At 48.3% G+C, this 24537-nt stretch overlaps 1 protein-coding gene across 9 annotated transcripts in view; it reads left to right on the forward strand.

Annotated features, from left to right (window-relative positions):
* Positions 1 to 24537, forward strand: part of SLC39A11 (solute carrier family 39 member 11) — a 406549-nt gene that overhangs the window by 354128 nt on the left and 27884 nt on the right. Inside the window, exon 8 of one of the 9 annotated variants that reach the window (XM_025467865.3) lies at positions 22138 to 22311. The exons of the other annotated variants lie outside the window; for them this stretch is intronic. Within the exon in view, the coding sequence (XP_025323650.3) occupies positions 22138 to 22255 (118 nt within the window). The 3' untranslated portion in view covers positions 22256 to 22311. Of the gene's footprint in view, positions 1 to 22137; positions 22312 to 24537 lie in introns of those variants that run through there. 9 annotated transcript variants of the gene reach the window in all.

Here is a 24537-nt window from a genome sequence, read left to right on the forward strand (position 1 = left end):
AAAAATAGAAATAAAGTGACTTGTCCAAAGCCACCCTGTTCACTGATGTCAGGCCGTACCTGCCTGCTGGGGACCAGTGGCCACAATGCCCTGGGTCCCAGCTCAGGGACGGCCAGGGGCCCTGAGGCCCGAAATAGCTGCTTTTCAGCCTGTGGGCCACAGAGCCTCAGCCTCTCTGAGCCAGTTCCCCCTTGACCATCTCTGATCACACCTCAGTTAATGTTCCCCAACTCTGGTTTGGGACCAGGCACGACAGTCACATCCCAGACCCAGTCAAGAACTCGGTTCCACAGCTCTGCTTCGGACATACGAGCTTGGGGTCGGGACCCCAAATCAGCAAGCTCCCCCGTGCTGTGGCTGCACCAGCCACGACTCTGGAAGGAAAGCGGGGAAGAGGGACTTGGGGTTCCCCCAACCTGCATTCCTGCTGTCCCTCATGAATGGGGATATGCTTCCCCGGCCCGCCTCATTCCCAAGTCAGGGGGACAGAGAGGCAGCACGTGGGAGCACACAGCCGCTGGCCTAAGGTGACCGTTCCGTTACAGACGAGTGACACAGACGGAAATGACGGCTTTGTTTTACACGTGGGCAGATTATTACATAACCTTCAGGACTTCACTCAAAATGAAAAATGAAAAAAAAATGCAGCGTGTCCCTTGTTCAAAAAAGCAGGAAAAAAGGGACACCCATGTAGCTCTGTCAGTGAAGCATCTGCCTTCAGCTCAGGTCATGTTCTCAGGGTCCTGGGATCGAGTCCAGCTTCGGGCTCCCTGCTCAGCGGAGAGTCTGCTTCTCCCTCTGTCTCTCCATCCCCCTCTCCCTTTGTCCCTCACCTCCTCGCCTCCCCCTCCCCGGCTCCTGCTCTTATGCTCACTCTCTCTCTCCAATAAATATATAAAATTTTAAAAAGAATCAGGAAAAAAAAAAGCTTTTTCCTTCTTCCATGAGATCTCTCTCCGCCTGTCATGGTGTTTTGTTTCAGTTCGATTTTTTTTTAATTGCAGTAAAATATACACAGCGTCAAATCTACCGTCATGACCGTTTCGTGGGTGCAGCCCGGAGGCAGTTAGTACATGCGCATTGTTGCACAACTGTCACCACCATCCATCTCCAGAACTCTCATCTTACAAAATGGAAACTTTGTCCCTGTTAAACAGGAGCCCCCCAAGCTCCCTGCCCTCAGCCCCAGGCGCTCATCAATCTTCCGTCCATCTCTGTGAATTGATTACTCCAGGTACCTCATGTGAGTGGAGTCACACGGCCTGTTGTGTCTTTGTGACTGGCCTATTGCACATAGACTAAGGTCCCCAGGGTCCATCCACGCTGCAGCAGGTGTCAGAACTTCCTTTTTAAGGCTGAATAATATTCCACCGTACGTACATACCACATTTGGTTTATCCATTCACCCGCCGACGGCCTGCTCCCACCTCTTGGCTATCATGATAAGGCTGCTATGAACACAAGTGCACAAATATCTCTTCAAAACCCTGATTTCGATTCTTTTGCATACACTCCCAGAAGTAGAATAGCTGGATCACAGGGAAATTCGATTGGCCACGGCATTTCTTTTTTTTTTTTTTTTAATTTTTATTTATTTATTTATTTTTTTTTAATTTATTTTTTATTGGTGTTCAATTTACTAACATACAGAATAACACCCAGTGCCCATCACCCATTCACTCCCACCCCCCGCCCTCCTCCCCTTCTACCACCCCTAGTTCGTTTCCCAGAGTTAGCAGTCTTTACGTTCTGTCTCCCTTTCTGATATTTCCCACACATTTCTTCTCCCTTCCCTTATATTCCCTTTCACTATTATTTATATTCCCCAAATGAATGAGAACATATAATGTTTGTCCTTCTCCAACTGACTTACTTCACTCAGCATAATACCCTCCAGTTCCATCCACGTTGAAGCAAATGGTGGGTATTTGTCATTTCTAATAGCTGAGTAATTTATTTATGATAGTCACACACAGATAGAGAGAGAGAGGCAGAGACACAGGCAGAGGGAGAAGCAGGCTCCATGCACCGGGAGCCCGACGTGGGATTCGATCCCGGGTCTCCAGGATCGCGCCCTGGGCCAAAGGCAGGCGCCAAACCGCTGCGCCACCCAGGGATCCCGGCCACGGCATTTCTTGTTTGCTTCTCAATGTTGGGCTCCCTCGGGCACAGGGGCTCTGTGCCTGGAGGAGCGCAGACCCTCACAGGCTCCCGGGGCCCAAGCCCTTGACCCTGACTGGGTGCTCGGGGTGTGTGCTTCTGACCTGACCTTCCCGGGACCCCCTGAGTGGCTGCACTGGTCGCTTGGCCCTTCATGCAGGAGAGTAGAAAGAAATTAGGGAGAGAAAGGGAGGGTGAGGGGTACAGTGAGGCCAGGTGAGGTGATTTTGAGTATGTGCATATGAAGATCTGTGATTCCAGACTTTTCTGTCTGTTGGTTCAGTCAAAAGAACCTTTCGTTGTTGGCCTCATGCATCCAGCCAGGTTCCCTCTTCAGGCAGGTGGGAAGCTCCACGAACCCAGGTCTGGACCTGGAAGTGTGTACCGCGGTCTCCAGGGGCAGTCCTGTCTTGCTGGCAGTTTGGGGGCGACGGCCCCATAAACATAACGGGGTCTTGTTCTCTGGGATGTTCACACCCATGCTTTCTTTTCTAAGCCTCAGTTTCTGCATCTGTAAAAACAGGGTTTCCTTGAGGAGTAAATGGAAGCGAAGGTCAAGGTGTTAGGTGGTGCTCTGCTGGGTAGCTGTGAACACTCTCCGCAGTGGGGCTGTGGCTGCGTTCCTGCATCTGTGGCCGGAGCGTGCAAAGGCAGGATGGGTTAGAAGCTTCTCCACGGACTGACTAGCCGCTGGAAGAGCCTGTCTCTCCGCTCTGACTTTGCATTCTTCACGGCGTCTGCTTATTAGTAACACACAAGCAATTTGTGTCGTTAAACGTGACCGTGATGTCATCGCTATGACTTGTGTGCCGTGTAACGTGCGGACGTCTCAGGAACCCCACATGACCAGTTGGGACCTGCTCCCCAGCTGAAAACTAAAATGAAAAAGGTTCCTGACATAACATGCCCCTCGATGTGCCCGACAATGGCTTAGACATTAACATCTATTATAACCACTATAAATGTACCTAATAACATTTTTTGTAACAGCTTTATTGTGATATAATTCACATAGTATATAATTCACCCATTTATAGTGTAAAATTTTTAGTATCTTCACAGAGCAGTGCAGCCATCACCACAATCCATTCCAGAACATTTCATCACCTTAAAAAGGAAGTCTGGGCACTTCAGCCATCACTCCTCCCACCCCATTTCTTCTCAACCCTTCAATCCCTGGTGACCATTAAGCTACTTTCTATCTCTATAGATTTTCATATAAATTGTATTTTTATATATGTAATATCCCAAATGTATATATATATAAATTATATAGTCATATAATAGTGATCCTCTGCAACTGGCGTCTTTAACTCAGTATAATTTTCCCAAGTTAATTCATGCTGTAGCACGTACCAGTACTTTGCTGTTTCTTATGGCCCCAATAATATTCCAGGGTATGGATGCACCACATCTTGTTCATCCATTCATCAGTTGATGGACACTTGGGTTGTTTCTACTTCAGGACAGTTGTGAATAGAGCTGCGAGGAACATCTGTGTGCAAGTTTTTATGTGGACATTATTTTCAGTTCTCTTGGGTAGATACCTAGGAGTGGAATTTCTGGGTCCTATGGTAAATCTACATGTAGCATTTGAGGAGCTGCCACACTGTTTTGAAAGCAGCTGCACCATTTCCCGTTCCCACCAGCAGTAAAGGAGGGTTCTGATTTCTCGCAGCCTCACCAACACTTGTTGTGTGACTCGATGACAGCCATCCCAGAGGGGAGTGGGATGCCATTGTGATTTCCATTTGAAATTCCTCTATGGTTAATGATGTTGAGCATCTTTCCATGTGTTTGCTGGCCGTGGGTTTGTGTTCTTAGGAGAAATGTCTATTAATGTCCTTTGTCCAGTGTTTAAATTGGATCGTGTGGCTTTATTACTGAATGGCAAGAGTTCTTAATGCATTTGATCCAAGTCATTTGCCAGATATATGATTTGCATATGTTCTCCTATATTTGGGTTGCTTTTTCACTTTCTTGATGGTGTTCTCTGAAGTACAAATTTTAAATTTTTTGATGTCGAATTTATCTCTTGGTTTTTTTTTCTTTTATTGTTTGTGCTTTTGGTAACATATCTAAGAAACCATTGCTTGATGCCAGGTTATAAAGACTAACTCATTTGATTCTAAACATTTTATAGTTTGGGCTGTTAAAGTCTTTAATTTGTTTTGAGTTAGTATTTGTATATGGTGTGAGATAGGGGTTCAATTTCATTCTTTTGCATGTCAATGCCCAATCATTCAGTACTATTTATTGAAAAGTCTTCTTTTCCCTTTGAATTGACCCGACATCCATGTTGATAATCAATTTACTATAAATGGGAGGGTTCTTTTCCCCCTCAACTCTCAACTGCATCCTGTTGATCTCTAGGTCTATCCTTATGCCAGTATATCATAGCCTTTGAGTATTATAGCTTGGTAGTAAATTTTAATTCAGGACATGTTAGTCCTCCAACTTAGTTCTTCCCTGTCAAGATTGTGTTATTAATTCTGTGCCCCTGGTGTTTTCATATAAATTTTAGCATCAGCCTATCAATTACTGCAAAAAAAAAATCAGCTGAGATTTTGAGAGACTCTGCATTAAATATGAAGATCGATTCAGGGAGTGTTGTCATCTTACCAATATTAGGTCTTCCAATCCATAAACATGGGATGTCTTTCCACTTGTTTTGGTCTTCACTTTCTTTCAGTAATGTTTTGTAATTTTCAGTGTACACATCTTTCACCTCCTTGGTTAAATTTACTCTTAGAAATTTTTCATTCTTTTTGATGATATTATAAATAGAATTGTTTTCTTAATTTCATTTTCAGATGGCTAATTGTTAGTGTGTATAGAAATACTCCTTTTTTTTTTTTTGGTATGTTTATCTTGTATCCTTAAGCCTTACCAAGCTAATTTATTAGCTTTCATAATTCTTTTTGGTAGGTTGCCTAGGATTTTCTATATATTTGCTTATGTTATCTTTAAGCAGAGATCATTTTACTTCTTCCTTTCCATCTAGATGTCTCATTTATTTTTCTTATCTTTTTTTAAATTAAAAAAATTTTCTTATCTTATTGCTGGTGAGGAACTTCAGTATAATGTTGAATAGAAGTGATAAGAGTGGTAATCTTTGTCTTGTTCATGATCTTAGGGGGAGAGTATTCAGTCTTCCACCATTAAGTACAATGTATGTTGTCAGCTATGGGATTTTGAGAGATGCCCTATGTCAGGTCAAGAAAGTTCCCATGTATCCCCAGTTTGTTGAAGGTTTTTATCATGAAAGGGTGTTGGGATTTTGTCAAATGCTTTTTCTGCATCTATTGAAATGATTGTGGGTTTACTTCCCTTTTATCCTATTGATATGGAATATAGCAGTGATTTTCAGATGTTTATTTTTTTTATTTTAATTTTTTATTTACTTATGATAGTCACACACACACAGAGAGAGAGAGAGGCAGAGACATAGGCAGAGGGAGAAACAGGCTCCATGCACTGGGAGCCCGACATGGGATTCGATCCTGGGTCTCCAGGATCGCGCCCTGGGCCAAAGGCAGGCGCCAAACCGCTGCGCCACCCAGGGATCCCAATTTTCAGATGTTTAAAACCAACCTTGCATTCCAAGGATAAATCCCACTTGGTTCTGATGTCTAATCTTTTTTCATATGTTGCTAGATTTGGTTTGTTAGAACTTGATGGAGGAATTTTCTATCCATATCCATAGGAGATATTGGTCTTTAGTTTTATTTTCTTGTGATATTTTTGTTTTGTTTTGGTGTCAGGGTAATACTTGTAGTCTAACTAAATATAGGAGATAAGAACAACTAGAAAACACCCCCAAATTGTTGGATTTGTACTGCTAGGTAGATGTTAGCACCTCTTACAGAGATTGGGATTCAGAGGAAGAAGAAGAAAATGAATTTGATGATTAGGATCAGGGTATGAGAACCATTTGGGTTTTACCCCTGTTGACAGAGCAATTGCTAATCTGTTTTAAGAAAAGTGTGGTCCAGGGGATCCCTGGGTGGCTCAGCAGTTTAGCACCACCTTTGGCCTGGGGTGTGATCCTGGAGACCTGGGATCAAGTCCCACATCAGGCTCCCTGCATGGAGCCTGCTTCTCCCTCTGCCTGTGTCTCTGCCTCTCTCTCTCTATTTCTATAATAAATAAATAAAATCTTTTAAAAAGAAAAAGAAAAGAAAAGTGTGGTCTACAATCTCCACTTTCTCCAGAACAATTGGCACCTACCCTCAGAAACTCTCCCATCTACCTCTGTTCCAAGAACACAGGAGTAGTTCCTGCTTTATAAGATATATGTTCAGTATTGAGGTGGGACCTGCTGTCAAATCCTTCACCTGTGCTTGGCACCTTATAACTCCTTTTGTGACCTGGGCTTCAGGTCTCTGGCTCTAAATTCTTTCAGCCTGGATTTTGATCCCATTACTTACCTGGTCTGTGGTACACAAGTCCTCACCTTGCATTTCATGGATGCTGAGCCTCATCACCCCAGGCTCTGATGGCATATTCTGGCTGCTTGAACCTGCTTCTTCTCCTCTGCCTTTTTTTTTTTACCTGGATTCTTCAGACTGTCTTGTCTGCTTGAATTTTGAGCTGCTTACCTGTCCTTCTTCATTGGTGCTAACTGTTCCCACTACCTCCTTATCTCCAGAATCCTGACCTTTGTTTCCCCACCTGGACTTAACTCTTCTTACATCCCATCCTGATACCAACTGGCCTCACCTCTCCCCAATCCTCCATCTGTCCCTATCGTTGGTCATGGTTTTCTCTGGCCTGCCCCATCCTGCTGTTGATCATATGTCAACTATGACCCCATGGTATTGACTTTTAAGGTGAAAAATTCAATTTGTTTCCCTTTGTGGTTAAGTTAAATACGTGAAAGCATATCCTTTGACTGAGGATCCTTGTAGATGGAGAAACAAGGAAGTGCTGCAGCTTTCCCGGGGAGGATTACCTCTAAGCTCTGTGGAAGGTTCCTCATATCACCCAGCAAAGTATTGGAGACCTTTCAAAGCAGACTGAAAACTCAAACCTCAGAATCACAAACACCGCTTTCTGGTAGAGCCCCAGCCAAGGTTTTAACTGGATCCAAGCCATCCTGCAAATGTTCTCTCCATGTTGCTTTTCTATATAAAAAAGCGAGAAGAAGGAAACACTAGATTAACATGATATACAGGGTAAATAATCGGTGTGGTTGGCAGAACAGATCACCCTGAGATTTGTACATATCCTGAAAGAAGCGACTGGATTAATTTGAACAGGAACAATGATCGAAGTTATAATTAATATTATAACTCCTGGGAAATGGGAGGGGGAGGGCAGTGATATCTAAGGGATGAAATGCAGGAGGACTTACCACATTTCAGGTGAATTTAATGAAAAGAAGCTCACAGACATACCCTGGAAAATTTACTGTATTAGAAAAATAAATAAAATGTTACAAGACCATCCAGATAGAAAAAAGGCAGGTTACTCATAAAGGAATTAAATTCAGATTGATCAGAAACTAGCTCAAGTGAAAAGGGACATTCATTGAAAGGATACAGGAAATTAGGAGCAGGAAAACCCGCAGCCTCATAAACAAGTGAAATTGGGCCTAGGAAATCTCCTTCTTCTGTTCCTCCTCCCTCCTATCCTCCCTTCCTCCTCCCTTCCTCCCTCCTCCTCCTCTTTTTCCTCCTTTCTCCCTCCCTCCCCTCTCTCTCGCTAATGCACACACATACTCACATACTTCATTTTTTTGTGCACAGCTCAATAAAGCTGTTGGCCTGTAATTTCTTTACCCAACAACCACTGTTCCCTGGATACGCTCTCTTTGTCAAATTGTAATTAACTGTAAGAGAAAAGATATTTGGCTCAGCTCATCTGCGTTCAGGAGGGACCTTAAACAGATTGAAGACCAGCCTATATATCAGTTCACCTTGGACCCCGGATCCACTCCTGATCCAATCCTTTTGGACACTCCAACAAAAAAGAGCTCAGCTCTTTTTGGTCAAGCAAATGGCTTTAATAAGAAAAAGGCTGGGGTACCTGAGTGGCTCACTTGGGTGAGTGTCTGACTCTTGGTTTTGGCTCAGGTTGTGATCACAAGGTCGTGAGATCGAGCCCCTCATCAGGCTCCACACTCAGTGGGGAGTCTGCTTAAGATTTTCTCTCCCTCTATGCCACGGCTCCATCTATCTCAAATCAATAAATAAATCCAAAAGAAAGAAAGAAAGAAAGAAAGAAAGAAAGAAAGAAAGAAAGAAAGAAAGAAAGAAAAAGAAAGAAAGAAAGAAAGAAAGAAAGAAAGAAAGAAAGAGAGAGAAAGAAAGAAAGAAAGAAAGAAGGAAGGAAGGAAGGAAGGAAGGAAGGAAGGAAGGAAGGAAGGAAGGAAGGAAAGAAAGAAAGAAAGAAAGAAAGAAAGAAAGAAAGAAAGAAAGAAAGAAAGAAAAAGAAAGAGGCTGATGGTCTTAGCCTGGATTTTTTAGAAACCAGAGCCAAAGGCAAAGTTTGCATGCTGAAATGTGTACTGGGAGGTGTACTTCAGAAGAAGAAAGAGTGAGGGAGAAAGGAAGTGAATGGTACTAGGAAGGCAAGAAAGTAAATCTGAGGCATATCACTGAGCTGGCTATAGATTCTAAATCTGGAAGCTCTGTCACGGTTATGAAGAACATCTTTAGAGACAGAACAGGACAGCTGAGCCTCAGAACTGCCCGTCGGAAGGTGCAGAGGGGAGGAGAGAAGAAACACACATGTGATTTACCTCATAATGCCTTCTCATCTCTGCTTCTTTGGTCCAAGCTCACCTCTTCCATGCCTCTGAGTTGCATTACCCATCCCTCCAGGCCCAGCTGCTGGGGTCTAGCTGGGGGCATGTGGGCACTGCACCTGCTGTGGGTCCAGCCACCATGGAGAGAAGCTGAGTCTCTACTTTTGCGCGGTCTGAGACCATTCTTGATGTTAGGATCTAGCCAGCTGCAGGTGAGACTTTAGGAATGGCACGTTATATTAGTCAAGGTTTTCCAGAGAAACAGAGCCAATAGAATGTGTACATATAAGGAAAGAGATGTATTATGAGGAATTGGCTCATGTACTTACGGAGACTGGTGAGTCCAAACTTGCAGTATGGCTGGCAGATGTGAGAACCAATAGTTCCATTCTGGTCCAAAGGCAATCTGCTGGAGAATTTTTTCTTACTCTACGGAGGATCCTTTTTTTTTTCCCAGTCAGTCCCTTCAACTGATTAGATGCGGCCCCCCAAAGACTAATTGCTTTAGTCTACCAATTGAGATGTTAATCTCATCCAGAAGCACCCCTGCAAAAACAACCAGCACAATATTTGGCCAGATAACTGAGCACTCCATGGGCTAGTCAAGGTGACACATAAAATGAACCATCACACGTGAGAATTTCTGGGCTTGCTTAAGAAATTCTCTGCCAACATCCAGGATTCAGGCAGGATCATAGGGAACTGGGATGAAGCAGACTGGTCCCAGACACTGGACTCAGCACACCAATTGCCCGCCATGTCTGATACAAGATTGTATGACCGCATCATTCATTATTGTTGTGCAGAGATTATCATCGTTCACGTGTTTATCTTTAAATTCTATCGACTCGCCTCTTCCCAATGACAACTGTGTTTTTGAAACTATTTGTATTTTGAGGATATATATATATCTCCAAAGAATCTCCAAAGCTCAACTTTGTCTTTTGCTGGGAAACCATCGTTCCACTCTGTAGACTTTGCCTTCCTAATCATGTTTTCTTTGGTGGAGAGAAAATGAACTGTGGCCTAACGCTGATATACCAGAATAAGCATACCAAGGGAGTGTGCCAAGGGAGATGATTGGGAATGTGTACTCCATATAAATGGAAAAGATGCTGTCTTGAAGGCATGTAAGTTTGTCTTCTGTCTTTCCCTTCCTTGAGTGATTCCTTAGAGATTTTTGACCTGCCCTACAGCACCATCCACCATCCACGTTCCTGCCCCTTCACACGTACACATTCTCACTGGGGACAGGGCCCACTTGTTTCACTGGCAAGCAATGTCACCACATTGTTGATGATGTAGTTCAATGTAACAAGATTGTTAACAAGACATGACTCGCATTCTCTTTGTCATGCTAACTCTTGGAAATCTGGTGCACATTTCCCATTTGTAGCGCATCTCAATTTGGATTTACCACGTTTCGGATGTTCCATAGCCACCCATGGCTCATGGCTACCATATTGGGTAGCGTAGCTCTCGAGCACTGGTTCTAAACCTTGGTTGCATGTTGGGATCCTCTGGGGCTTTGAAATACTGAATCAGAGGTGCTCCCCTGGAGCGATTCTGATTTAATGGGGCTGGGTTGAGGCCTGGGCTCCTCAAGTGACTTTTCTACTCAGGCTTGAGAACCACTGGTCTACAGGGCATTCTTCTTGGGCAGGTGAGCCCTTCCCTCCACCCCACCCCCCAACTCTGGCCAGACCTCTCTTTCCCTCCATCCCCATGAGACCCACATTGTAAACAGAAATTAAGCAAGCTCTAACTTGGGTCATGGGTAGACGAAAAACAGAAACAGGATGGTATTACATTCTGTCTCACAGACAAGAGTGAACAAGCTGAATACATTCTCTGGGTCTGTTTACCAACAGGCTTGGTAATTATTTGCTTGCCACTGCCCTTTCTGCTTGCAGTATGCTTCTTGATCCGTCTTTGCCAGAGCGTTCTCGGAGACTTGAGAATCATTTATGAACACCAGAGATTTGGCCATGTTTCCCCCACTGCATTCCACTGGGAGCTTCCAAAGGGAACAGAGGCGTTCTGTGAGGAATCTGGGTTCCTGGAGACAACTGCAGGAAACCAAGGGTCTCGTGACTTCTGCTGAACCCATTTTTCTCTGCATGCCCTAGACAAGCAAGCTCTCCTTCTTCCACAAATAGAAACCAGTCCAGACAAACCACAGAGACTCGGGTTTCCAAATGCATCCAAAAAAGATTGTTTCAGGGAAGTGGACAAATGAGGCATGAGTAATTCAATCAGCAGGGAAACAAACACAGTGACGCCCCACCTCTGAAACCCAGGGTGTCGGCAGGCAGCTGTTTGGCAGTCCCAGCAGCTCCCGAACACCTGGGGCCCCATCGGCCCAGTCGGTCCCTCACATTCAAATTAGACTCCCCAGGGATGGTCCAGAGCTGGAGGCCTTGCATCTTGAGGAACAGAAAATTGCTGTGGGCTTTCTGGGGGCTGAACAATTTATGGAGAATAGAATCACTGGAAAGGTGTCACGAGTTGCTTGATTTTTTACTGTTTTTTGGATGTTTGCAACCCGGAATTCATAAAGTAAATAACCGGCCCAAGCAGGAGCTTTTTGCTCTAGTGAAACATGCCGGGGAAGGTACACATAGCCCAGTCGTTGACACTGAGCTAGACCGCCCTCCATCTGCTGGGATGCCAAACCCTTTATGTTGACCTTCAGGTAGAGGAAATGGGCCAAGCCATCCACTCTTATCCATCCAACCTGTCACCCAGAGCCTGTAGTTGCAAATGCTAGTTGGTATCAAGGGTACAATGTGGCTGTGTGTAGGAGTCCATACAGCGCAATGAATAATCCCCACAGGAACTAATCCCGTGAATTTCCTAACAACATCCACAGATAATCACCATGCCTACCAACATAGTGCACAGAAAGTCAACCATATTTCCTATGCTTTCCTAGAGTTTATGTTGTCCTTTCTTTGTTTTTTTTTTCTTTTCTTTTCTTTTCTTTTCTTTTCTTTTCTTTTCTTTTCTTTTTTTCTTTTCTTTTCTTTTTAGGATTTCATTTATCTACTTGAGAGAGAGAGAGAGTACAAGCAGGGGGAGGGGCAAGGGGAGAAGCAGATTCCCCACTGAGCAGGGAGTCTGACATGGGGCTCCATCCCAGGACCCCAGGATCATGACCTAAGCCAAAGGCAGTCGCTCATCCAACTGAGCCCCATCGTTCTCCTTTCATATAAAGGTGAGGGGAGAGGGAGCAAGATCTCCATGACCAACCTTTTCCACACTCTGTTCCCAATCAGTATAGTGTAATTGTGCAACTTTTTAAACAAGGTATTTTCAGTGTTCATTTGTAAGGAAAAGAACCATAGTCCTATCGTCCTAAGCTAAGAAGAGAATTAACCAGTTCACAGAGCTGGAAAGTCCAGGGAGTCTGGCTTCAAGCACAGTTTGGTCCAGGGGCACCTATGATATCATCAGACCTCTGCTTGTTCTTCTCTCCTTCAGCTCTGCTGTCTTCAATGTTATCTTGATTTTTGGGTTCTCTGTGGTGGCAAGATAGCCTCCTGTTGACAGCTCCAGCCCTGTATCCTCCCAGGTTCAAGTCTGACAGAAATGGGCCGTCTCCTCTCATTGGCTCCCTTGAGGTCCAATTAAACCAACTTCTATCACAAGTTGAACCAGTCGAACCAACAACTAGCTGATTAGAATTATACCCATCATCTGGAGTAGGATCAGTCTGCTTCCTGGAGCCCAGCACGGAGGCTTGGCTGAACCCCTAGGGACTGAGAGGGTATAAGGTGGGTTCCCCGGGGGGAGTTGCCTGGTCTCTTCAAGATGGGGCCTTCATACTCTTGGTCCTTCCTGCTTGATTCCATTGGTCCTTCTTGGATGGAACACACCACAGAGGATATGCTTTGGCTGTTTCTGGTGGCAGTGTCCTTGCCTTCCCAGAGGCCACCATCAGATTGAGGACCTTGTCGGACCTACAAGAGATCATAAGAAATGTGCTTCATAAACTGCCCAGGGCTTCACAAACTCAAGTCCTCTTTTTGCTGTTATTTCTCAGGAACTGTGAACTTAGCTCCTTCTTTTACTTTCTTAGTCTGAATGACTGAAGAATTGGGGCATTGTTCTCCAGAGAGGCAGCCTAGCCTAGCACAGTGTCACGAGCACGGACTCTGAAGCCACCCTCTCCGGGTCCAAGTCTAGACTCTGCCGCTGACCTGCGGGGTGGCTTTGATTAAGACTCCAGATCTCTGTACCTTAGTTTTCTCACCTGTAAATTGGGGACAATAGGATGCTCTCCCTTGTATTTTTTTTTTTAAGATTTTATTTATTTATTCATGAGAGACACGCAGAAAAAGGCAGAGACACCGGCAGAGGGAGAAGCAGGCTCCCTGCGGGGAGCTCAATGAGGGACTGGATCCCAGGACCATGGGATCACAACCTGAGCCGAAGGCAGACGCTCAACCACTGAGCCACTCAGGTGCCCCTTTCCACAGTTATATTAATCATTTAATATATTATATTAATCAGTTAATACACATCAAATGCCCAGAACAGGGTCTGGCATGTTGCAGGTACTCGGTAGTAAAAGTAATAGATTTTACTCTTAGGGAGTGGGCTCCTCCGTCCAGGGGTCATCAAACAGAAATTAATTTCTGAGCCTGTCCCAGAAAGATACTCGGGTGGGAGGCATTCATTCAGGGTCTTGGTGTCTAAAAGCCCTATCTTGTTTGGAGTGGGATGTCACCGTTTTTTGAGAAGGATTTAAAAACTGGATCTGTCTGGGGACTCGGTCTGGCCTTAGAAAAGCTACGTTAGCTCATCAGAAAAGTAGTTGAGAGCTCAGACCTCTGAGCCCGTGTGCTTCATGAGCCCGGTGTCAAGCCCAAGATAGGACTGGGCCTCCCGTGGGGCAAAGATGCCCTGGGCGCTTGACCCGCGGGTGTCACCCAGGCTGGCACTACCTCCACCTGGGCAGGGAAATGCTCCTTCAAAGGCATTCATTGCTTGCTGTGTATTTTTATCATAACACCTCTTCCACCTCTTGCCCCCATGGAACTGCTCTAATTAAAAGGCTATCAGTTCTGACTTGGCCGGGAAAGTTCCTGCAGGTTGCAGCTTGAGTCTAGAGGGATTTGGTTTTGATACACGGGCTTTATGTTGTGTCTCTACTCTGTCTTGAAGCACAGACACAACAGGAACATCAGTCCCATGGGAGGGACTTTTCACTGCTTTATGGTTTGGACAGGATCCACTCCTGACGGAAACCCCCTAACATTTCGGGGAAAATCTGTACAGTAAATCCGAGCAGGAGGAAAAGGCAAAAGAATGAAAACCGGACAGTCTGCAGCCTGGTGACGGGGTGATGATGGAGCCCAAGAGACTAGGCTGCCCGTTGAAGTCTCCCTCGTCCACCCCAGCCTCCTCAAGCCACAAGGACAGCTGGAATCCATTCTTAACATTCCTTGGAAAGGAGGAATCCACTCCCTCTCCTAGGCTCATGTGCAAAAGCGATTGCCAGAGCTGGGCTCCGTCAGTCTTTGGGACAGATCATTCTTCGTCGTGGGGACTACCCCATGCTCTTTCGCAGCATCGCCAGGCTCCAGCCACCAGGTACCAGAAGCACCCTGCCCAGTGTCCCCTGGGGGGCCAGATCTCCGTGGCTGAGAACCACCACTGCAGGTGGTGCATCCTTCAAACACTTGAAGGCCTACTAGGTGCCAGGCTTGTGCCAGAGGCTGGTTAAATCCAAAACAGTAGGCTCCTATCCTCGGACTCAGAAGAACAGAGTTGAAACCCATTGCAAATTAGTATAAATTCATAGAGCATGGATTGGCGCATCCCGGAGTAAATTAGTCATGTGTTCGAGCCAAGGGATGCCTGTGTTCTGTTAAAGGCTTTACTTACTGTCTTCCGAAAGAGCTCTCTCAGGCCCCAAGGCCTTCCTACTTAGCCACCCCTCAAAACCATTCTGTATACCCTCCCCAGTGGAAAGGGAGCAGCTGCTCCCAGTCTCCTGAAGAACCACACTTCAGAGGCTTGGCCTGCGTCCTCTGCGCCTCCTTCTCTCCAGCCAGAATTCCAGGTCTCTAACCTCCTGGGAGGCATTGTGGGTAATGCCGAAATTGTGCCAAACATCTGGATGAGAACGGCAGGACGTGGCCAGGTCTCCCAAGGTTTCCATGCTGCGCCGCTGGGATAGGATGTTAAAGTGTCCCTCCCCGCTGTGCTGTGACATCCGTGCTCGACTGGCAACCCCAGGCTTCCAGCTCCGCAGCGGGGGCCCCACTCATCGGCCCCATCCCCTGCCCCCCCCCCCACTTGTTTGGCTTGGTCAGCTCATGTTGGAGCCCGGGGACAGGGACGGTGCCATCATGACTTCCCCTTCCCTGGCCACCCCAGCCTCACCTCTGTGGGACTGTCTCTAGGAGATGCTCAGAAACCAGTAAATACTTCTAGGCGTTCGATGGTGTGTATAGAAACAGAGGTCCCCCTGACATCTTAGCCTCCCCCAGTTAGATAGAAATGACTCTACGCTTCTGAGACTTAGCATCACTCCTCTAACCCAGTTGATGGGAAACTACCGATGAGCACTGGGTGTTATGCTATATGTTGGCAAATTGAACTCCAATAAAAAATAATAATATAATAATAAAAAAAGAAACTATTGAGAAAACTTGAACCAAGTTTCCTGTCCCAACTGAATGCATGAGAACAATCACAAGTGCAAAATATGAACCTTAAGTTAAAAAAAAAAAAAAAGCAGCTGGCCCAAACCGTGCCCATCTCCCGGACACCGTGGTGCCCTGGCCATGGAAGGGCCCCCCACACATTTGACCTGAAACCGAGGTTTCTACATCCTTGAACTTCTATTCTCGAAGAAACCTTGTAGCTTATTTTCTGTGTGACTTTTGGGTAAGATACCAGAGGAAGGGTTCCAGAGCGGGCTCACTGCCTCTCTGGGTTTTCCATGGTCTGACTTCTCGGTGTGGGACTCCACCAAAACCCAGATGCAGGAAATGGTTTCTCGAAGGTTCTACATACATGGCAAACCAGAAATCTGGACATTCCAGGATTTCAGCTGCCTGTGCCCGGCCAGTGAGGATGAATTATGGGTGGTGCAGTTAACAGAGCACAGAGCTGCACAGAAGGCTTTTGCCACCTGCTCGGAAGCTGAGAATGTTTGCAGCACCAGCCTCTCTTGCCAGCCTCGATTCTGGGGTTGCTTCGTCCCCAGAGACATTTAAAAACAGAAAAGAGGGCAGCCTGGGTGGCTCAGCAGTTGAGCATCTGCCTTTGGGTCATGTCATGATCCCGGGGTCCTGGGATCGAGTCCCCCATCGGGCTCCTGGTGAGGAGCCTGCTTCTCCCTCTGCCTGTGTCTCTGCCTCTCTCTGTGTGTCTCTCATTAATAAATAAATAAAATCTTTAAAAGAAAAAATACAGAAAAGATAGCTGTGTGTCCTGAGCCTTGATAGTGCGGCCCCAAAGTGAGAGGTGGATGGGACCCTCCCTGAAAATGCCTTTCAGCCTCAGGAGGTGGCTGTTACTGGTGACATGAACAAACAGGTCCTGTCACACGTTGTGGGGGCTCCCTGGAGCCTCTCTCCTCTGTCCTGCTCCAGAATTCTCAGTCATAACAGACTAGATCGATTTCTGAGGGGCCAGGCCAGAGCTGCTCCCTCCTCCCCGACCCCCACCTGGGTCTGGAGGGCTCTCCTTCCCCCCCTTCACAGATCCTCCCCCAAAAGTATCCTTCATCACCGAGGAAGCCCAACCAGATGTTCACCCTGGAGGAATATTTGTAGTCTGTGGACTGTCCCGTCCGACACCGTCTCCCAGTACTTAGGACAGTATGTGGCACAAAGAAATACTCGTTGAATAAGAGGAATGGGGTTTTAAGGCATTGCCTTTCAGCCAAAGCTCCCCTCTTTTTTTTTTTTTTGCTTTTTACACTGGAGTGTTTTAAACAAACATATGGGAAGGAAAATGCTATAATAAATCTCCATATGCCCATCACCAGCTTCAGTAATTTTTCAGCCAAATTTGCCTCGTTTTATTTTTTTGCTTTTATTATGGAAACGTGTAAACATACATCAAAAACAAGAGACGGCTATAATAAACCCCCTGTGCACGTCACCCAGCTTCAAGTATGATCGGTGGTAGCCACCCAGCCTCACCACACTGAACACACCAGAGGCAGTTTTAGAAACAGCCCCCCCAACTCCCTTTTGGGAGTAACCAAATCAGTTTATTTCTAAGCTGTTTAGAGAGAAACAAACCTAAACATCTTATAATTACATCCAACTTCCTTTCTGGAAAGAGATCCAGAAAAATGGCTTTTTTTTTTTTCCTTTTTCTTCTTCTGCTCCCTTTGATCTGAAAAGCAGCCCCCAAATGTCAGGCCATATGTGTGTAAATGCAGACATGGAGGGCACATATAAAAGCGTCTCCCCCACCCCCCCAAGCAGGTCATTATCTGTGTTTATCTTATCAGGATACTCCTAAACCAGGCCCACTTAGAACAAGGCGTCCTCAGTTCAGTTTATAAATCCACCGTCCCAGGCGGAAAACAATTTGAAAGGCAGCATTGTTTCTGGACAAGGCTGTAACTGTGATAGCCGAGCTTGTATGGCTCCTGTCTGCTAATAAATTGCCGGCCCCGGGGTTGTGGCCAGGGACCTTGGCAGAGCATTGTGCCCTGTGTCTTCTCCTTCCCAGGCCCGTCATCCCAATGGCCACGTAGAGGGCCAGGCAGACAGAAGAGCGTTTGCGGAGTTCCTGGGTCACGGGGTGGTGGAGGCTGCTCTCAGGGGGTGTGGTCCCCACTGTAGGACGTGCTCCATGTGCCTCCTCGGGCGGGTGGGCTCCGGTCGGGAGATGGAGTCCTGGGGTCTCCCCCGTGGCGCAGTGAGCTCCTTGCTCCGGATATTTGGCTTTTTGGTTTCTGTGAGATGGTTTGGTGGCAGTGGGATTGATGGTGACTGTGGGAGGGAGGGGTTCCAAGTCTTTCCTGCCTGCTTCCCGCCACCCAGCCTTACCTTGGGCCCTTATTGGGAGCAAATTGAGAGATACCTTCATCTAGGGGCGGTCAGGGAAGGTTTTGCAGTAAAAGTACATACGCAGAAGTACTAAAACCATCAAAGGTCATGTGAACGTTGCTGTCGTTGTTAGGGGGAAGAAACAGACAGGAATTCTGTGGGCAGGGTGTAGTGGAACACACGGGGGGGCACAGAAGGTCACCCCCAGCCTCGGGCCAGGGTCCTAGGGTCTGTGTACCAAATGCAGATGCTGAGGCATGTGGCACAAGGCTGCAGCAGGAAGAAGCCAATGCTGTGTGTGAAGCATCTAGAACAGCATGGAACGTGCAGCGGGGCTCAGAAAAGATGAGGAATGATAAGGTAACAATATTATCATAGTATTTATGTGGTATATAATTGGCAACATGATTATCCAAAGCAAGTTCATGGAGGTGCTAAATAGCGGCGAGCAGGTCTGTGTGGGTAAACTGGAGAATTCTTGATGCGGAATGGCAGTAGAGTAGATGACATTTTCCATGGAAATCGCAGAGTTAGGGGCAAGGACGTTGCACAAGAGAGTGTGGATTTTTTTAATGTCAGGCTGTGAGCAACCCCTGAAGGCTCTTGAGCGAGACAAGCATGGCGAGGACTGTCCGTGAAGCCCAGCGGGAAGAGGAACAGACTTTGGAGCATGATCTTGGTTTAACCATGCAAGTGTCCACCAAGCCCCTGGCCTTCGGTCTTTGATCTGTAGCGTGGGGATTAATATCAGCCCCTCACATCCTGCAGCTCTCCTGGCAGACACCTTTGAAGTAGTGGCCATCGTTATTTGTGCTTTGAGAGATCATGTGTCGGTGTGGTGGACGATGGGGGTGGTTTGAAGGAAGGAGTAATGAGAGGCAAAGGCTAAGGTCAGGCAGGATCCAGGTGAGGACCCAGGAGAGGACTCAGGTGAGGACCCAGTGAGGACCCAGGAGAGGACCTAATAAGGACCCAGGAGAGGACCCAGTGAGGACCCAGGAGAGGACCCAGAAGAGGGCCCAGGTGAGGACCCAGTGAGGACCCAGGAGAGGACCCAGTGAGGACCCAGGGGAGGACCTAGTGAGGACCCAGAAGAGGACCCAGTGAGGACCCAGGAGAAGACCCAGGAGAGGACCCAGTCACAAGCCTAAGCTCTGCTGCTCCTCCCCATCCCCGAGACCCCCACTGAAATGCCAGCTCCTCTGAAAGTCCCTGCCCTCCCCTCCACCTCACCCCCATTTACTCTTGATCCCACCAGCCCACCTGTTTCCTTCTGAGCCCTTCGCAAGCTGTAATTATATATGCTTTCCTCTCTACTTAATTATTATCTGTCTCTCCTCACAGACTCTTTGCCCCGCACCAGAGTCTGTTTCGCCACACCTGGCGTCCAGGTGTTACAGATGCGCCCTCCCACACACCCTGGCTGCCCCATACTAGTGTCCTCTGGCTGCCGGAACAAATTACCACAAACCGGAGGGCTTAACATGACAGAAATAAGTTTCCTCCCAATGCTGGAGGCCAGAAGTCTGCAACCAGGGTGTTGGCAGGGCCGCCCTCCCTCTGAGGGCTCCAGACGGAAATCGTCTCTTGCCTCTTGTGGACACTGGTGGCTCTGGGCAATTCTTGGTTTGGGCAGAGTAAGTCTGGCCTCCCTCTGACCCCGGCCTCACGTGGCCCTCTCCTCTTCAGTGTGTCCCTCCTCTGTGTCTTCTACAGACACTTGTCATTGGATGTAGGGCCCTACCAGATAATCCCAGTCGATATCAGCTCCAGATCCTTAACTTCAATATATCCACAAAGACCCTTTTTCCAAATAAGGTCACGTTCACAGGTTCTGGGATGTGGGTGTTCCTTTTGGGGGGCCACCATGCAGCCCACCACGCCCTCCTTTGTGCGATGTTCCCTGGAATAAAGATGTCTTGAGCAAAAATGACTTGCCAAGTTGCCCACTGGGTTCCAGGCACAGGACCAGCCACACGTCAGGGTCCAGGAAGTGTCCAGCTCTGGTGAAGCTTTGCCTTCCTTTTAGGGAGAAGGGACCAACCATGAACACATGAGCAGGAATGTGCCAGATGGTAGACAGACATGCCGAGGAGAAAGATCAAGCCAGGAGTGAGGCCGAGCCCGTGGGATGAGTGGTGGAGGTGGGCTCTGTTTAGACTGGCGCTCAGGGGAGGCCTGCAGGGGTGGGGAGGGGGGAGGCGTTGAGGCAGAGACCTGAATCGAGGTTGGGGCCGGGGGGAGTGGTGTGCGGTAACCAGAAGTGGATTTCCCATTTCTACCCTTCTTGGCGTTCCTGGCCTCTGACCCCTGTGTGGGCCGTTCCCGTGATTTCCAAAGAGAACCAAAGAATTCAGTACCAGGCCAAGGAAAGGGGCAGACAGGAGAGAAGGAAGGAAGGGCCAAGGGAAGTTCCGCTCCCAGCCTCAGGGAGAGCAGCCCTGCGCATGCCCGGAAGGAGGGAGCGAGAGAGAAGGACTGGCCCTGGGAAGGGGGTCTCTGAGTGAGGACCCGTGGCGTCCCCACCACCTCTGAGCCACAGAGCCAGGACGGCAGACTCTGCAGGGCAGCCCAGGGACCTCCAGCCCCAACCCCAGGTCTTGCTGCAGAGAAACACTATCCCAGACTGTAGTGGATAGACCCCGACAGGACCCCACAAGCCCCCCCTTCCTGTGCCTTTTTGGTCATCATCCTGCCTCCCAGTCCCCGGCCAGCCATAGATCCACTGGAGAGGACAGAATGGAAAAGACACAGCACGCGGCAGGGGAGGGGACAGCAGACACCCCTCCATCCCTCCCAGCGCCCCAGCCTCAGCCCTGCAGCACATGGGTGGGTGTGGGGAAAGCCTCACAGAATGGGGGGAGCCGAGTGGCAGCTGGCTCAGGGTCTGTAGCACAGCAGAACTGGCTCTTCCTTGAGGAAATTCAAAGCCAGGTCAACTACCAAGCCAAGGGGCTCCACGGGGTTAGGGCCGCACCCTGGAGGCACCCCATGGGGGGCAGAGCGGCCAGCAAGCTGAGGCCACGGGGGGACCGTGGTATCTGGGAGACATCGAGGAGACAGGCCCTTTGAAGCCCATGAAAGAGGACCCAGAGCAGGAAGCAGCAAAGGACACCAGGGCTCAGGGAGGTGCCCCGAAGGAGCCAATTCCAACTTCGCCGACTATAGCTTAAATAAGCAAGGAACCTGTTGGCGATCTCAGGGGGGCACAACTGACCACCCATTTCTCTAAAGCGCCAGAGAGCAAACATTTTAAGCTTTGTGGCAACTATGTATTTCTGCCCTTTTAACCCCAAAGCAGCCATAAATGGTACAAATGGATGGGCGTGGCTGGGTGCCAGGAAAACTCTATTTACTAAACCAGGACAGGTTAGATGTGGCCCGTGGCCATAGTTTGCCAACCCCTGATGTCGACAGTGGGGAGCTAGGGAGGGGTTTTGAGCAGAGGAGTAATAGTGCTCGGGGAGGACGGCTGCGGCGGCCGTGGGTGGCGGGGACAGACCCGGGGCAGGGAAGACCGGGGTCCCCTTGGCTCGGGGTCTCCCACTGGGCTCTGTGCTCCTGAGGACACAGCAGTTTTCCTTAGATGATGCAGCATCCACCACGCTTCTGGGAAGCGAGATACTCGCTGCTCTGGGACCACCCAAGGAACCAGATGGTTTACTGATCTCATTGTTAAATAAAATATTTTAGTAACGTGTTCGAGTTCTTTCCAGGCCAGGCCCCTCCTGACATCTGGGCAGCGTCTGGCCAAAGAGTGCTTGGCAGGCAGTCCTGCTGATCTGCACCCTTGGGTTTGGATTAAGGATGGGAGGGATGTCCCCCGGGCCGCAGGCGTGCTGGACAAGGGTCCGAGCCCACACACATTTGGAGAAAAGCAGGGCCTGTGTGAGGCCAAGTGCTCATGCACCCTCTCGGGGCTAAGGGCAACCAGACAGCCGGGTGGGCCCAGACGAGGGGTGGTCGAGGTACCCACCAAATTGGGAGGCTCACCTTTTGACCTGGATTGAGGGTGGGGAAGGCGTGGGGGGTGGGGGTGGGAGGGGAGGTTTGCTTTGGATTCTGGTCATTCTTGTTTTGTTCCATTGTCGTCTGGGGTTGCTCCCTAATTTAAAAGTGATCCAGATGTTTGGTTGTTATGAAGATATTTGGCATCTGATAAAGCCCACGGAATGCTGACAAAATTCAATATTCTTGTAGTGCAGGGTGGACCCAAATCATACCGACCGCTACTACCTCTTCCTGGCAAACAGGTGTTGCCGAGGAAGCGGACCCTGCAGAGGCCAGAGAGCGGGCGAGGCTGCAAAGCCGCCCATAGGAAGCGCAGTGCCGTCCTCTCAGCTTCCCTTCTCTCCACAGCAGCTCCTGGACACTGGGTACATGTGTAAATCCTTGCTCTCCTCTCCCTCCTCACCCCACCCCATCTCACGGCCCCAAGTTGTTGAGCAATTTTACAAAAAGGCGCTCGGCGTGGATGGATGGACAGGCAGTCGAGGCCGGCAGGCAGACAGTCTGCAGGGGGCCTGGTCAGGCCAGGGCTCCTGGGTTGGGTAGGACAGGCCTGTTCCCTGCCCCCTGACCCCTCAAGGCCAGGCATTATACCTACTGGGTAGCCCAACTGACCCCATTTTAACAGAGTGTCATAGCTATGGCGGGGGGCGGGGGGGAGTATCTGGTCCAGAAACGCACAGGCACTTGGGGCCCCATGAACACTGCGGAGACTTCCGTGAACAAAAGACATCTGCACGTGAACGTGAGTCAAAGGTGAGTCCAGGACCAACACTGGCTCTATTCATATTTAGTTTCCACGTGTGAGTAATTCTCAAGAATGCCCGTGGTTTACTCTGGTGACGTTAGTGGCATTAATACTCAACGGCTGAAATGATTTCAGGCACTGTTTCAGCTGCAAACAGCTGTTGATCCAGCTCCCAGAAGGTAAGCATTCTGAGGGCAAAAAAATTAATTAATTAATTAATTCAGCTTTTGCATTTCTGGCTAAGAAGTCCTTCTGGGGTTAACCATATCTAGGTCTGCTGATGGGAGGCCCTGTCATCAGTTTCCGAATGGTTGGACTAGCTAACCACTTTATTTTTTATTTATTTTTTTTAGCTAACCACTTTAAAAAAAATAATAAATCTCAGAAAGACTAGACCCAGGGTTGGGTACAGATGGATACGGTACAGAGAGGATGCTCAGGACACAGTGCAGTACATTTTTACACAGAGAGAAGCAGATACAGGGAAGAGAGTGACTTGCCCAAGGTCACTGCAAGGAGACGGGTGAGCCAGGACCTGAGCTGAAGGCTTTTCTCCGTCTCTTCCCCCACCCTAGGGGTCCTCAGTGAGGACAGCACTTCTACATCACCTGGGGAACTTGATCAATAGGCTTCATCCGGGGGCACCTGGGTTGCTCAGTGGTTGAGTGTCTGCCTGGGGCTCAGAGCATGATCCCGGAGTCTTGGGATCGAGTCCCGCAGGGAGCCTGCTTCTCCCTCTGCCTATGTCTCTGCCTCTCTCAGGAATAAATAAATAAAATATTTTTTTAATTTTATTTATTTTTTATTTATTTATGATGGACATAGAGAGAGAGAGAGAGAGAGAGAGAGAGAGAGGCAGAGACACGGGCAGAGGGAGAAGCAGGCTCCATGCCAGGAGCCTGATGCGGGACTCGATCCCAGGTCTCCAGGATCGTGCCCTAGGCTAAAGGCAGGCGTGAAACCACTGAGCCACCCAGGGATCCCCAATAAATAAAATCTAAAAAAAAAAAAAGTTTCATCCGCAAGGAGTTGGCATCCACGTTTTGAAAAATCTCCCAGACGCTCCCCCATCCCCAAGGCTGCCCTTCTGCTTAAAATCTCTATTTATAGGATCACTCCTTTGAGACGAGGCTTCAAGAGGTCTTGAGATGTGCTGAGAAGAGATCTCACATCAGTGGAGTGACCCTTTCCCTACTTGCCCCTTCCCACAAAGGGCACTCACTCTCCCTTGCATATTTGGAATGTCTGGTCTGGTTTATCTGCTCCAGAGGTTTCCATGTGACTGCTCCTCCCGAGGGCTGTACTTTTGTCAGCCGGTCTTCCTGCCACCTTCAGCGGGCCTGAAATCCTTCCCTTCCCTACCCTGTGGAAAATAATTTGGCTCTTAGAGGCCACTGTGGAATCTATCTATGAACTGCTCCTGCCCTAACGATCTCCTCTCTTTGCTAGCAGACGCCCTGTTAAATTTGGGGAGCTACTGGGGGATACCCGGGGTGGGGGGGTGGTAGCTAACATATCCCTCCACCCCCACCCCTGTACACACACACTCTCTGGAAAGCAGAGGGGTATTGGTCTCGGGTGGAGGGCAGCCCAGCTGTGGATGCATTCATAATGGCCTGGCCTGGGTTGAGAGGCTTGTCCAGCATGAGGTCATGGCTGCAGGGTTTCCAGTTAGAAAAGTTGCATTGTTTGCCCAGAAAAATATTAACATCGTCCCTCTCCTGCAGTAATGCTTGGCCGCTGGGCGCTCTCCTAGCCTGGCACGGCTTCCCTCGCCAACAATGGCAATACTTTGTATTTCCCCTGGGCCCTTCATTCAGGCATCTTAGGGCCTATTCTTGTTC

The sequence above is a fragment of the Canis lupus genome, chromosome 9 (genome assembly GCF_003254725.2).
Source record: "Canis lupus dingo isolate Sandy chromosome 9, ASM325472v2, whole genome shotgun sequence".
NCBI classification, from domain to species: domain Eukaryota; kingdom Metazoa; phylum Chordata; class Mammalia; order Carnivora; family Canidae; genus Canis; species Canis lupus.